This window comes from Malania oleifera, chromosome 7, assembly GCF_029873635.1.
Source record: "Malania oleifera isolate guangnan ecotype guangnan chromosome 7, ASM2987363v1, whole genome shotgun sequence".
Lineage (NCBI taxonomy): Eukaryota > Viridiplantae > Streptophyta > Magnoliopsida > Santalales > Ximeniaceae > Malania > Malania oleifera.
The window spans coordinates 77522972-77537646 of record NC_080423.1 but is presented as its reverse complement, the minus strand read 5'-3'; the positions used below and the strand labels follow the sequence as shown (position 1 = coordinate 77537646).

Here is a 14675-nt window from a genome sequence, read left to right as displayed (position 1 = left end):
ATCTATAGCCTTCAAAACTTCAAAAGAAAACTTTAGTAGTGAAGATGAAAAGGATGAACTAGCCTTCATTTCTAAGAAACTGTTAAGAATATTAAGAAGGAAAAATAAATTCAAAAGAAGAATCCAAAACTCGGAATTAAATGAAGAAGAAACCAATACAAAGAAATCAAAGAATAAAATCCCCACATGTCATAATTGCAAAAAGGATGGACAAATAAAACCGGAATGTCCACTACTTAAGAAAGATTCTAAAAATAAAAAGAAAAAGGCAATGAAAGTTACTACTTGGGACAATATGAGTACAAGTAGTTCCGATAATTAATCAAGTGACCAAGAAGTTGCTTATACTTGCTTTATGGCTTGGGACGATAATGAAGAACAAAACTCTTCATCTAAATCGGTTAATGGTTATAGTAGTGATTCATCTAATGAATCCAATGATGAAAGCATGTCATCTTATGAAGAGTTACAAAATGATTTATTCAAAGTGCATAAGATGTTAGTCAAAGTAACTAGACAATACACATCATTGAAAAACAAGAATGAAAGAGTTAGAATCCCTTAAACTTGCGGAAAGAGAAAAAGATTCAAAAATCAAGAAAATAGAAAATAAGAACAAAGCAGTGATAAAAGAGTTAGAATCTAAAAATCTTACTGAAAAAGAAATAGATTTGAAAATCAAGATATTAGAAAGCAATAATGAAAAGTTGATGAAAGAACTAGAAGACTTAAGATACCAATCCTCTATGGAAAATGAGAAAGATCTATATATTCTGAATTGGAGAATAAAATCAACAAAATATCTCAAAATCAAGAAAATTGCAAAAGTATACAAAATTCATAAATTTATGATCTTAAGAAAGAAATTGAGGATCAAGCCAAAATCATTTACAATTTCACTAAAGGAAAAGAAAACTTTCACAAAATGATTGGCTCACAAAGAATGTCTTTAAACAAAGAAGGTATAGGATTCAATGGAATTGAAAATAAAAGGAAAAAGAATCTTTACATGTGATACTTTACAAAAGCATCTAAAGATTATGCTAGCACCTCCTCAAATGTGTACACACATACCACATGTTTTCTATGTAAGAAAAAGTGACATGTTAAGTTTGAATGTTCATTAAAGAGGAAAGGTGTGAAAACAAAACAAGTTTGGAGAATTAAAGAACCATCACTTTCTAAACCATCCAGACCCAAGAAAATATGGATACAAAGATAAAATACTATGACTAAATCCTTCAATTGTTATCAAATCTGTAAAAAATCATACAAGGATATTGAACAAAACTGAAATAGAGAATAAGGATAAAATTATTCAAGCTTATTAATGTTTATCTTATTGAAACAAGTAAAAACAAAAATAACATTGTTGGCCTTAATCAATGAATGAATCATACAGGCCTTAAGATTATAAAGTACTAAGATATATAAAGTTTGGGTGTTCATATGAAATCAAAAGAAAAGAATATCTGAAACAAATTGAGCTTATTGCATGAGTATTTTGATAAAGAAGAGAGCTTGATAGAAAAATTTTGAAAGAAACAAACTTTAAAAGAAAACATAGGTCAGCCAACTGACCATAAGCTTAGCCGACTGACTAAAGGTAAAATTTTTTAAATAAGTTTAATATGAAATATATTTGAGAATAAGAGATACTTGAACAACATAAGAACAATCTAAGCAAAAGTATAGTACAATGCACATGATAATGATTTGCAATATGCTACATGTGTATATCTTGAAATTGGTATCTTGAAATCTTTAAAGACAATGAAAATATTGATGATTTATGACTCACTATATTTTGAAAATCTGAGCATAAAGTTAAGCATGATTTAGAAGCATAAATTTTGGTATGATATTGATATCTGAATATGATTTGATAAATTCTTGACCATATATGCTTATAATGGATCACATGGATAAATGGAAAAAATTTGCATCTGAATAATTTAGTATTCATGAGCTGAGAATAATGTGACATTAGCATTGATATCTATAAAGTATATTGGTATTCATTAATATATCAAATAAAATTGAATATGACAAACATAATTATATCCATAAGCATGTTATGGCATTGATATGATATTTGTATTTGATATTAGTATCCATGAGCACATACATAATATGAATCAATGTTTGAAACATGGGATGATAATTTTAAAAACATAATTGGTATTAAATCTGAATGTATTAAATTCAGGGGGAGCCATATGACTCATTGCTTATATTATGTTTTGTTTCTTCCCAATTTTTTAATTAATATCATGAATTATTTTTTAATTTGTATCATGAATTAATGAAATGGTTAATTAGTATTATTCTTTAATGTTTCAATTGATATCACAAATTCAAAAGTTTAATAGGTATCATGAATTAATGAAATTTGCAAAGAAGGATAATGCTATTAGTAAAGATGTTACAACATATATATGAATTACAAATATGAAATTTTAAATTAGTATCATGACTATTTGATTATTGAAGCACAAGCCATAATGGAAAATAATGAATTGACTGTGTACACATGCTTAATATGCATGTTTGATGTTCATATGCTCAAAATGTGATTTTATTTGAACTTAATCATTTTTGATATCTTACTCTTTTTGATTGATGTCACAAGGGGGAGAAGTTTTGAACAAAAATTAAGCATGGTATTAAAATTTTTTTGCATGATATATGTATCAAAAGGAGGAGAAGTATTTGATATTGAATAATCTTGAACTTGAACAATGTGATGAGCATGATATTGTATGATATTGAAATTGGTATTGATATTGATTTTGAAATTACAAATATTGTTAAGATGATGTATATTGTAAGGGGGAGTCTTTTTAAGGCTTACTCAAATTTTTACTCCCTATTTGTTATCATCAAAAAGGGGAAGATTGTTAACCTTACAAGACTTAACATCCTGTTTTGATGCTAACAAACAAGTGAAACTTAACATATTTGGTTGAGTAATGATATTTCAGGATTTAAGAATGAGAATATAAAGTAAAATGATCATAAAGATGAGTCAAAGCATGGATGCAAAGATGATATCTATTAAAGTTTGAAGATCATAAGAGTGTGAATGTTAAAGAGAATGTGCTAAAAGCTTAAAGCTTGAAGACAAAAGAGTCAAAGAAAAACAAACAAGAGAGTCAAAGAAAAGCAAAGAGAGAGAGAACAAAAGACAAGCATGAAGACTCAAGCACTTAGAATGTTTAAAGTTATAAGAAGTCTTTAAGTGCTTCATATTTTAAATATCTTTTGAAATTTTTTTGAAACTTTTTTAGGATACAAAGACTTAAAGACTAGTTCTTGAAAAACCCTTGAAAATGATTTTAAAAAGTTATAATTGAATCTTTCAAATAATTAAAGTTTAAAAATCAAAAATAAAAATATTTGGAAAAAGAATAGACTGGTCAGCTGACTGATTAGAACACACTAAGATTGGCCAACCGACTGACAAACGCCAAGAATGAATAAACCTGCTTAGCCGACTGATAGTTTGAACTAGAATTAGTCAACCGACTAACAACTTGGTCTATCCAGTCGACTAACCATTTTGAAAGTGGTTGAGTCAGCCGACTGACATTTTACAGAATTTAATTTTTGGCAAATGAAAAGGTCTCGACCACCTGTCCAGTTGATTGACTCTGTGAAATGAACTACCCAATCGCCTGTCCAGCCAACTGATTCCACAGGATTTTAATTTTTAAACTTCAACGAGAAAATTTTAAAAATTAGTTTTTCAAATATGAACGTCATAAAAACTTGATGGACACTCCAAGTAACTTGGGGAACAAGGAAACTAATCCTAAAAAGTCTATAAATACTCCTTTTAACCCTAAGAAAATAATCACCAAGCAATCACACAACATTCTTGTATTTAAACTCTCAATCTCTCTCAGAGTTCTCTATTACTTACACTCTATCTAAGAGATATCTTTTGAATTGCTGCTGATTCACAAACGTACAGTTCCAATACTGAGTTTTCTCAATCACTAAAGAACCTTTGGTGATCTCTTTACTTGAGTTTCAATTCTATTTCATATTGATATTTAAATTCTTGAAGTATATAGTGCTAAATTTGTACTAATCTACTCTATTTTGAGAGTAATCTTGTACTCAGCGTTTACTTCATATTTTTTATAGTTTTTGGACGATTCAAGGTGTTTGAATTGTTGATCAAGCGTGGGAGTATCGCTTGGAGAGGTGCAGCTCTAGCCTATTGAAGGAGTGACCGAGTGAGGGGTATCACTTGAAGAAGCGGTACTTTAGCCTATTGAAAAAGTGTGTAACAGTGTTATTCCTCTTAGAAAGGAACTGGTTTAGTAGAATCATTGGGTGGTTTGCCAAAGGTGAGGACATAGACTAGGGATAAGCTGAACCTCGTAAAAATTCGATGCCACTCTCTTTCCCTTACTCTCTTTATTGTCAGCATACATAAACTGCGTGGATGATTTAATTTCCTAATCATATACACTACGTAATTTGGAAATTAAGTAAACTTAAGTTTAATTTTGATTTGGGATTGCGGAAACCGAAAGGGAGTTTGTTGGTTGATCAATACTTTGCGAAAATCTCAAAGAGAGTATGTTGATTGGTTAACACTCAAAGATAAATTAACTAAGAGCTTATTTAAATTCTGAATTATTGGGAATTTGAGTTGTGGTTAGCATTGAAAAAATAAATTTCATTCTCTAGAGGGCTTGAATCAAACTTACATATATTTATAAGACTGTAAACAAGAAAATATCTTGAATTCTTGAAAAGCTGAAAATTGCCAAATTTAAAACCTTGATTGGGTATTTGTGGATTGAACACTTTGATTGTTGAGTTGTTGATTAATTGTTTAAGTTTTATTTACTTGTGTTGTGTTGAATACTTTAATTGTTTGTTTGTGGATTGAACAAGTAAATAAACTTTTACTAAACAAGTAAACGCTTTACTGTGTGATTGTTAAATCAACAAGAGGTTAAGAATCTTAAAAAGAATTAAAAGAAAATTTTAATAACCTAATTCCCCCTCCTCTTGGGACTACACCTTAGTTTTCAAGGTAGTTGCAGCCTTCGCAGAATCGCAGTTGCAGTTCGACGAGTTCGCACTTTGCAGTTTTTGCCTTTTCGGCATTACCCATTCTAGCCACTCGGCCACTCCACTCTCCACTTGGCAGTCAACAGTCAGCGCCCACTACCCAGTCAGCAGTTGGCGCCCACTACGCAGATTAGCAAAAACCCTCATTCCCCATTTCCCCCAAATCCTGTTCGGTGACGGCAATCGACACCCAAAAAATCCTAAAAAAAAAAAGAAAAAATTTATATCATTTTATATAAAATATTTAAAAAATTTTAAAATAAATAAATTATATTTTTAAGCAAGTTATCTATTTATTAAATAGATATATTTAGATTTATATGTTTATCACCTGTTAATAAATGTATCATTCCGAACTCAAATTCGTTCATGATTCGTCTTAATCTGACCGAGTTTTGTCACCCCTATTAACTAGTTTAACCAAGAATATTCAAGAGCCGTTCTGCACAGTGAGCATGGAAGGATTGGGAAATGCGTAGAAAAAGTGGCGATTGACAAATGACAACCGGTTTTGACAAATGAAGGTGCTGATGAAGGGAACGTGAGAGATGGTTAGGCAGTCGTTGGAGGCATTAAGAACCAAGGCCCCGGCACAGCCGTGCATTGAATGCCCCATGCGTCAAGGCGAGCGCAATGTACTACCAACACCTCGCCGAATCAATAATTCCCCCGCTTGTGTCTCCTTCCCAACTGCCCCATGGTGTCCCTGTTCGTCACCCGCTCATCTCCTATCTCCCCCTGTTGCTATTTTATCTGAGAAAGAACCAAGAAGCCTTTCACTCTCTCTCTCGCTCTCTGAAACCCAGGAAGAACAGAGATATTTAGGCAAAACTAAGGCAATTTTGATCGTTCAGAGGTGAAAGGGAAATGGGTATCTTTTCTTTGATTACAGGATTGCCCGGTCCCAGTGGGTTTGGATCGGCTTCCACTGCTGAACAGGTTACGGATGGGGTGGATGCAAGCAACCTCACTGCTATTGTCACAGGTTGGCTTTGCATTTCCTTTTTTTTTTTTTTTTTTCAAATGTTATTGTTAATTTATCATTGTATTTCTTTGTTTCCTTTTTTTAAATTTTTTTTTTTTTTTTATTGCGATGGCTATTCCCGGCAGTTGTGATGATATTAATTCAGTGTCTAGTCGCTGTCTGATATCTGATTTTAATTTGTTTTTGTGTGTGTTTTTCATGATTTTGCATTCATTTGAGTTATTTTTGACGTTCTGATCAACTTGGTTCGGTGTTTTCTTAATGCCTTTGCGTTTTGCTCTTCGTTTCTTTTTCTCCGGATTTCTATATTAACCGTTATTTTATAAAGTCTGCACTTGTTTTTCCCCCTGCTTTGCCCGTTGTTTTACTGGTTTTCGCTGGTTTAATAAATTTTTTTGCTTGTTTATAGATTCTATTAATTTGGCTCTTACTGTTAATTTAAAAAGAAAAACAATTGAAATTGGAGTCACTGTTGCTCTTCAAGAGTTACCGATATGAAAATTTTGCAATTCTACGTTCTAAAAGTTCATCTAGTTTTTGCCAGGCAAGCTTCTTCAATCTTGCTGATGTTCTACATGTTCAACATAGTTTGATTTAATAGCATCTTTCTGGCATTTTAAAAGCATATCAACTGATGCATGGCCAGGAAAGCTTCAAGTCCTTATCAATAATGTTGTTGAATTGGCAGTCAATAAATAGGTTTGGTACTTAACTGCTTTGTTTCTCAAAGCTTCCTGTTTTCTTCTTCTTATTTATCCCTTGGGCTTTCAGAGTGCCGCTCTCTTAATTTCTTTCTTTTCAACAATAAATTATAACTCATTTTTTTAAAGATAATCTCCGATAAATCTTCTTCTTTTAAATGATAAGCTTCTCTAAATATGTTTTGAGGCTGGAATATTGAATAGATCATGATGGTCATGCCCACCCAGGAGGCCCTTGACAAGAGCAATATGTTCTTTAAATATATCTAAAAGTAGTCCGGAAACATGTGCAATGCAAACAAATAACATATTTCCATAAAACAACCACACGCTTACACTGTTTTCCCCATTTCTAGAAGCATATCCATTTGACTCTTCAAATGTTTTTTGATGGCTGACACAGTTTGCATTTGAGATCAATGATTGCAAATAAATGAAGAATTTGAAGAATCTTTATACAATTGTGTGGTAGTATTAAAACTTGATATACATTGTTGGCTCACAACCTAATATCTTAAGCTTTTAGGTAAAGTGGTAATCTAACATGGTATCAGAGCTCTGGTTACCAGGAGATCTTGAGTTCTAGTATTGTTGCCCGCCTTTATTCCATGGTGTTATTTTTCATTTGTTTGTCTCTCCACATGCTGTCGGGCCACACGTGAGTATTAAAGCTTGATATACTTTGTTGGCTCACAACCTAATAACTTAAGTTTTTAGGTAAAGTGGTAATCTAACATGGTATCAGAGCTCTGGTTACCAGGAGGTCCTGGGTTCTAATCATGTCACCTGCCTTTATTCTATGGTAATCTAACAGGTAGGAGATATGAAGTTAATGCAACATTTTTGGGTTTTGGAGGGGGGGGGGGGAATTGTTGGTATCTGGGAATTGATGAATATGGTCAGCAAAAGGTTTTGATGATTAAATTGCTTGAAATGTTTGCACTTACAATGTGAGAAAGTTGGTTGCAGTTCACCAAAGTGGCAATCAAGCTTCATGTTGATGTTACCAATCTCAATTCTCAAATTCTTACAATTTGTGACTAATTAACACTACCCATAGCCATATGGTTAACTGTTTTCATTCATGAGATGTAGATTTGGACGATTGAGTCTGGTTTAAGATCATTAGCAAGGACAGGCATTTGCTACTTAGAAGGGGAGGTTGGCAGAGAATAGAGTAAACAATAAGATCAAGGGATTAAATTGGTACTGGTTTAGCCTCATGCATGTTAGCTCCTACTGTCAGAGTGGTTTAGTGTAGAAGGGTATGCACGGCCAGAAACTAATACAGCAGGGTTAGGCGCAGTTGAGGGTGTTGGTGTTGGTGGCTATAGCTAGATTCTATTTCATATTAGCTGTTTCAATTTTGTGTTCTGATTACTAAATTTGATTTTGTGATAGAAACTTTAATAAGTTAATCCTTTTTTTCTTTTTGGTCTTTTGGTAGTATAGTCCAAACTTGATCATTATGTACCTCTTTTTTTTCTTCTTCATCTTCTTCTTTTGTTTTTTGTTTTTTTTTTTTTTTCTTTACATTGAACAAAGCAACTAAAAACTTGTGCTGGTAGGAGGGGCAAGTGGGATTGGCTTGGAGACGGCTAGAGTGCTGGCTCTTAGGAAAGCCCATGTCATCATTGCTGCAAGGAACATGGATGCTGCAGATGAAGCAAGAAAGCTCATTCTCAAAGAAAATGAAGCCGCTCGCGTCGATGTTCTAAAACTTGATCTTTGCTCAGTGAAGTCTGTTAGGGCATTTGTTGATAACTTCAATGCTCTCGATCTTCCACTTAACATCTTGATGTGATCACTCTCTCTCATTCTCTCTCTCTCTCTCTCTCTCTCTCTCTCACACACACACACATTTAAGGATAATACAGAATCATCCATCAGTTCTGTTAAATTAATATAGAAATTGGTCGATATTTGCAGAAACAATGCTGGTGTTATGTTCTGCCCCTACCAGCTTTCAGAAGATGGAATAGAGATGCAATTTGCAACAAATCATCTAGGTAAGAAATAGAATACACCTGTTTCATTTCTGGGTCGCATATACCATTAGCTCAGCATTTGATTAGAGTTTTTCTCAGAACAGTCGCTTCTCATAATTTTCATCAGGTCATTTCCTCTTAACAAACCTTCTCCTTGATAAAATGAAGAACACAGCCAGAAATACGGGCATTGAGGGTAGGATTGTGAACTTGACATCAATAGCTCACCTCCACACTTATGAAGAAGGGATACGGTTCGAAAAGATCAATGACAAAATTAGGTTTGTTCCATTCAGAATTTTTCTATGGGTAGCACTTCTTTATACACGAATTTTGTGATAAGGCTTACATTATCCTTATATTTCCTCACTCTTCTGAAACCAGCTATTCTGACAAGAAGGCCTATGGACAATCCAAGTTGGCAAACATATTACATGCGAACGAGCTCTCTCGCCACTTGCAGGTAATCTGCTGCTTCTGTTTCTCAAAATAGAGTAACCAAGGTACTTTGTTGTTAATGATGTAAATGTTTCCTTGAACCTAGGAGTGTTATATGGAGATTGGATTAACTATATACCGTGTAATTATGGTTTTATTCCTCATATATTCTTTGAGAAAGTAGGACAAGCACATCAATTCCTCAGTGTCAATTTACCCTTGAACAAGCAAGATTTTCAATTTCATTTTAAAACCTTTTGTCCCTTAGATTTCAGTCAGTGATGTCAATATGGAAGATTTTTCCCCCTAAGATGTCTTATTCTCCATTGCTTAAATATAAAAACTCTGGTCATTGAACAAGGAAAATGAAGCAACGTGATGGTTATTGGGCTTTATACTACGGTGATAACAACAAACAAAAAGCCTTGTTCACTTTAAGTCAACTGATTGCTATTCACTGTCTGTACTTCTCTGACTTGTTTTATTCACTCAAAAATATATATATATCAAATGCAGATATGATGGTTTTTGTGTTATTTCTTCATAGTTTAGTTCATTTTGATGGAAGAGTTCAATCCAATATATTTAGGAAATAATTTCTTAAGATGCAGCCATTTAGAATCTCTTATTAATATGTACTGGTTGTTTTTTTTTTTTAAATCATTTGTTAAGAATTTTACATGCCATATTCTTGTCTTGACTAACAGGCAGAAGGTGCAAACATTACGGTTAACTCGGTCCATCCTGGGTTAATAATGACAAATCTCATGAGACATTCTTTTTTCCTGATGAGTTAGTTCTTAAATTCCCTGCAGCCAGAAAAAATTCCAAGTACAAAGTAATGAAATATTTTTCAGCACTTCCCTAGTTTTCCTTTAATTATCCTCTCTTCCTGCAGGAATTGTGCAGGTATTTACATATATATTCTGGAAGAATGTACCCCAGGTGAATAAATATATCTGTCAACATTATTGGAAAATAGCATATTGATCAGTTGGAAAGCAGCAGTGTTGAAAGTTCTATATTGAAAGGATATAAATAGCATAGTAGATAGTCTATTTCTCCTGTCACAGTTTTTGTAGGCTTAAATAATATTAAGTATGGTAAGGACTTCTAGGAAGAGTGAGTTCTAGTGACTGCTAGAAGTTATAGGCATCACAGTACTGGGCTTGAATATGCTTGAGAATTACCATCGAAGTAATGCTTAACAGTTTCTTGTTGTGGCCATTAGAAGTCATTCTTCCTGGAAGTTGCTTCTGAAAAAGTAAAAACTAAAAAAGAAACCTGATGCACATAGCTCCCACGTATGCTGGGAACCAATCTCAAAATTTCAATGGGGAGATGACATTTGATGCAGAAATTTTGAGATTGGTTCAATGAGAATTGAATAGGGAACAATCAGACAACGGGAGTAAGGCTTTAAATAGGTGATGATATTGACTGATTCCATTGAGTCCCCATTTAGTGGGCAATGGGGGTAAGACATTCTCACGTTAGCCATTTTGGCAATGTTTCTATTCCTAACAAAGCTGGAACAGGGGAATGATCCTTTGATTTTTATATAATCCAAACATTATGAAATAAATAAATAAAGTTCACATTTTTATTTTTACTTTGTTATCTTTAGTGCCTATTTATTAAATCTAATTTATGAAGGCTGCTAATGCTTTCTTTTTTCATTTTTGTCTTCAGGGCGCAGCCACTACATGTTTCGCCGCACTGCACCCGAGTTTGAAAGGGGTAACTGGAAAGTACTTCCTAGATTGCAATGAGATGGCTCCAAGTGTGCATGCCAGAAATGAAGCATTGGCAAAGAAGCTGTGGGAGTTCAGCCAGAAGTTGGTCCGCTCGCCTCAAAACGCAACAAATTGAATGCTCTGTTTCCATGGACTTCTGACCTCTGGCCTGCATGGGAAGTCGCCTCATTATATATATAGAATGAAATACTACCTTACATGGCATGCAGCAAATCTTACGTTTTTACAATTACCAATACTTAAGCTGTAACTTGGACAATATACGTGTTTTTTTAGAAGAATGTGCTGTAAGAGTTGAAAAGGTAAGTGCTCTCTCTCAATCTTCACGGTGGTTACATTTGTTCAAATCTCCATAGTCAATGAATTTTGTTAATAAAAAAAAAAAATAGAAGCAAAACTCTTCAATATTGCAGTTAATTTGTAGAGGGCAATCCTCTAGTATTGTACAACTGTTGTTTAAAATTATGGAGCTCTATGCCCCTCATAATATATCTCTCTCTCTCTCAGTTATGGAAATGACCAGTGATCAATTTTTTTTTTGTTTTTATATATAGAGCTAATAAGTGAATGCTACAGAAATTACAGGTAGCTAGCTTGGCAACGAGTGGAGTATAATTCATGGATGATATGTTGGTTAGGCGCTGTTGTATCCAAAAGTCCAGACTTTATTCTATTTTATTCCAGTTTTTTTTCGCAATCATTGTCAAATGGAATGAGAAATGTCTAGGCCATGGACCCTTGTTGAGGAGCAGGGGAGCCAGCATTCACAACATTAATTTTTCTTTTCCCTTTTGGGGTTAGCAGGAGAAGGAAAGCAACTAGCTAAGAAAAGCAACAAGCCAAGGACAAACACCCGATGTCAATGTTCGTCATCGGCATCACAAATTGCAAGGATTACGCCTCTGCTGCGGAGCATACAAGCTCCTTGAAGTCTCAACGACCTAGCCAGTAGGTAAGATATAACCTCCGGAGGATGGATGAAACTTGAATGTTGATGAAAGTTCAAGAGGAATTTGAGATATGCTGAGACCTTTGCCAAAGGCCTCATTCGTAACAGTAAAGGTGAGTATGGTTATTGGATTAGCAACTAACATGACTAGCAAAATTAATTACCACAAGGCATGTGCTTTCAACCTACATGGTGTATGGGCTATTGACAATTTGTACTTAACCACAAGCCTTACATCTTCGTAATAGCTTTGCAACCCAATCTCATCCGTTTTTGGATCTATGAAGATACTCTACTCATAGCAAAATCAGACTTGCAGCTCATGTTTAGGTATGCATATTCTTTGTGAGAGCAATTAATGTGCAACCTTTCTAGTAAAGTTTGCTTCAGAAACTTAATTTCAAATTTTGTACCAGAGAGAGAGAGAGAGAGAGATACAAATAGCATAACTACTACACCTTCCAATAACCTAGCCAAAGAGGAATCAATCCCTGGCAAGATTCTTAAACCATTTTCACCTATAAAAGCATTTTTTTTATAAAAGAAACTTGGTTTCAATTAGAGAGAGAGAGCATAACTACTACACATTGCAACCACCTTGCCAAAGAGGAATCAATCCCTGGGGTAGACACCCTAATTTTAACCAGGCTTTCCCAATAGGACCCAGCAGAACAAGAGTTGACCTCGAGTATCGAATAGACACTTTTTCAAAATTAAGACCCTAATTCTCCAATCAAGTTCTTTTGAGTTCACGTGGACAAGCCCTTAAAATGTCAAAATTTTGGTTTAAAATTGAGTCTTGTAAATGTTTAATCCAAGTCTTGACTTTTCTAGGTTTTAAAACAAGTTATTAGGTAGAGTCCTTGTTGATTTTAATTATTTGTTTTATAATTAGATTTTTTTTTAGCTGCAAAATTAATCTCTGTTATTAGTTAAATCCCTTTAATTCCAAAACCAATTTCCCTTAGGTTAGGTATTAGGGTTGGAGTCTTAAAATCCCAAAATTGAGTCCATTGGAACTAAGGTTCTTCAACTCGGTTAATTTCAAAATTAGTATCGAGTCCCGCATTTCCAAAATTGACTCAATAATTGGTCCTAGTTAGACTAGGGTTCGCTAACTATTAGTTAATTTCAAATTTGTTTCTTTTATTAGGTTTTCAAAATTGGGTTATCGTAATTGAAGTCTTCAAACTTTTCAATCAAGTTCATTAAGTTTTAAATTTTGTCCTCTTTTTGAAAGTCCAGTTCTCCATTCTTTAGTTCGAGTCTAGTAATTTTTTGAGTTTTTAGATTCTAGTTTTCAAGTTCCCAAAATAAGAATAAGTCTCTCAATTTTAAAATTGGATTTTTGATTGGGTCTCAAAGCCATTTTTATTATTAGGTTTTTCTTTAGAAAAAAATCGGTCAGCTGTGTTGTCAAAATTAAAAAGTTTTATTATGCCCAAGGGGAGGGGGAACATGTGTCCACTGGGTACACACATTACATCACAGATATAGTGATAAAATGCAGGGAAAGAAAAAATGCTACAAGATACAAAAACATGTTGCAGTACAGAACCATCTGGGGGTACATCAGCATACAAATAATACCAAAAAAAAAAAAAAAAATTTGAAAACAAAATAAATTTTCATGCCCACCATTTCCATGCATTCCTCAAAATCACTTGGGCAACAAGAGAGTGGGGGAATTGGTTAGTTAGCTGAAAATTCATAAAATAAAATAAAAAAGAAGGAATCACATGCACAAAGCAGAAAGGGAATTATTCCCGACCAGGTTTGTTAGAGGAGATTCTGGTAACAAATTTTGGTGCCAAATCATTCCCAAGCCTCCCTATAAATAGGGAGGCTCACGTTGTAGACAAGGAGGACAAGAGAGCCATAAGAAATTTCTAGCAAAATTAGAGGGAGACAATTAGAGCATCAGGAACTCCGTAGGAGAGAAAAGAACAAGAGTGTGTAAGGAAGCCCTGCATAAATTAAGAGGGAAAGAATTAGAGAAGGGAGGTTCTACAGAATTTGAGAGAAAAATCATAGAGTTTTGGGAGAAGAGAGTTAGCAATACCCAGCTAAATTGAGAGCTTCAGAGTGGAGAAAGCTCTGATTTATAGAGTAGTATTCATAGGCAAAGAAGCAGACAGACCACTTGAGAGACACCCTTTGGTGCCTTCACATTTAGAATTTGAAGTAGCAATTGTAACGACCTGCTTAACTTATCAAATAATAAGCATATTTAAACATATGATCAACCCTACCCGTGGGCAATGGGAATAGGCTAGTCATAAACAGCGGAAACTTAAGCAGTAGTAAGAATAAAATTACAACCATCCAACCATAAAACATAATACCAGAGTCTACTTACACCAAAATAACACACATATATGTTTAATCTCCCATAACATTCCAAATACAACTAGGATCTCACAACAAAATAATCCTGATCCTAGTACAAAATCTTACCCTCCTGGTAGGGTAACTTAACAAACTCAATGGCGGCCATAACCCGCCGGTCTCTCAGGGTCTCCTAAAAAATTAATTAAATTTGGGGGTGAGACACTTCTCAGTAAAGGAAAATAAACTAAATACAGTTGTGTGTTACTGAACATCTAATGCAATTATACATATACAATACATTTTATATATCTGCAATCATTCATCATATCGTATGGAATAATCATATACTTTCATATTTGCTAATAAATCATATTGCTCATAAAACGTCTGTTGTAGCTGATAATACTAAAAATATACCCAGGATGAATAGCT

At 33.9% G+C, this 14675-nt stretch overlaps 1 protein-coding gene across 1 annotated transcript; it reads left to right on the top strand.

The window, feature by feature from the left end:
• Positions 1–5677: 5677 nt before the first annotated feature.
• On the top strand, positions 5678–11479 carry LOC131160404 (short-chain dehydrogenase TIC 32 B, chloroplastic). Its single transcript, XM_058116062.1, has 8 exons — positions 5678–6079; positions 8349–8580; positions 8710–8789; positions 8896–9049; positions 9153–9231; positions 9914–9998; positions 10105–10151; positions 10899–11479. Exons 1-8 carry the CDS (start codon positions 5962–5964, stop codon positions 11076–11078), a joined length of 975 nt encoding a protein of 324 aa, XP_057972045.1. The 5' UTR covers positions 5678–5961; the 3' UTR covers positions 11079–11479.
• Positions 11480–14675: the final 3196 nt, after the last annotated feature.

Coding starts and splice junctions, on each gene's coding strand:
- LOC131160404 (XM_058116062.1), top strand. CDS start 5,962: ATGGGTATCTTTTCTTTGATTACAGGATTGCCCGGTCCCAGTGGGTTT. Junction 8,581..8,709: donor CTTCCACTTAACATCTTGAT/GTGATCACTCTC, acceptor CGATATTTGCAG/AAACAATGCTGGTGTTATGT. Junction 8,790..8,895: donor ATTTGCAACAAATCATCTAG/GTAAGAAATAGA, acceptor AATTTTCATCAG/GTCATTTCCTCTTAACAAAC.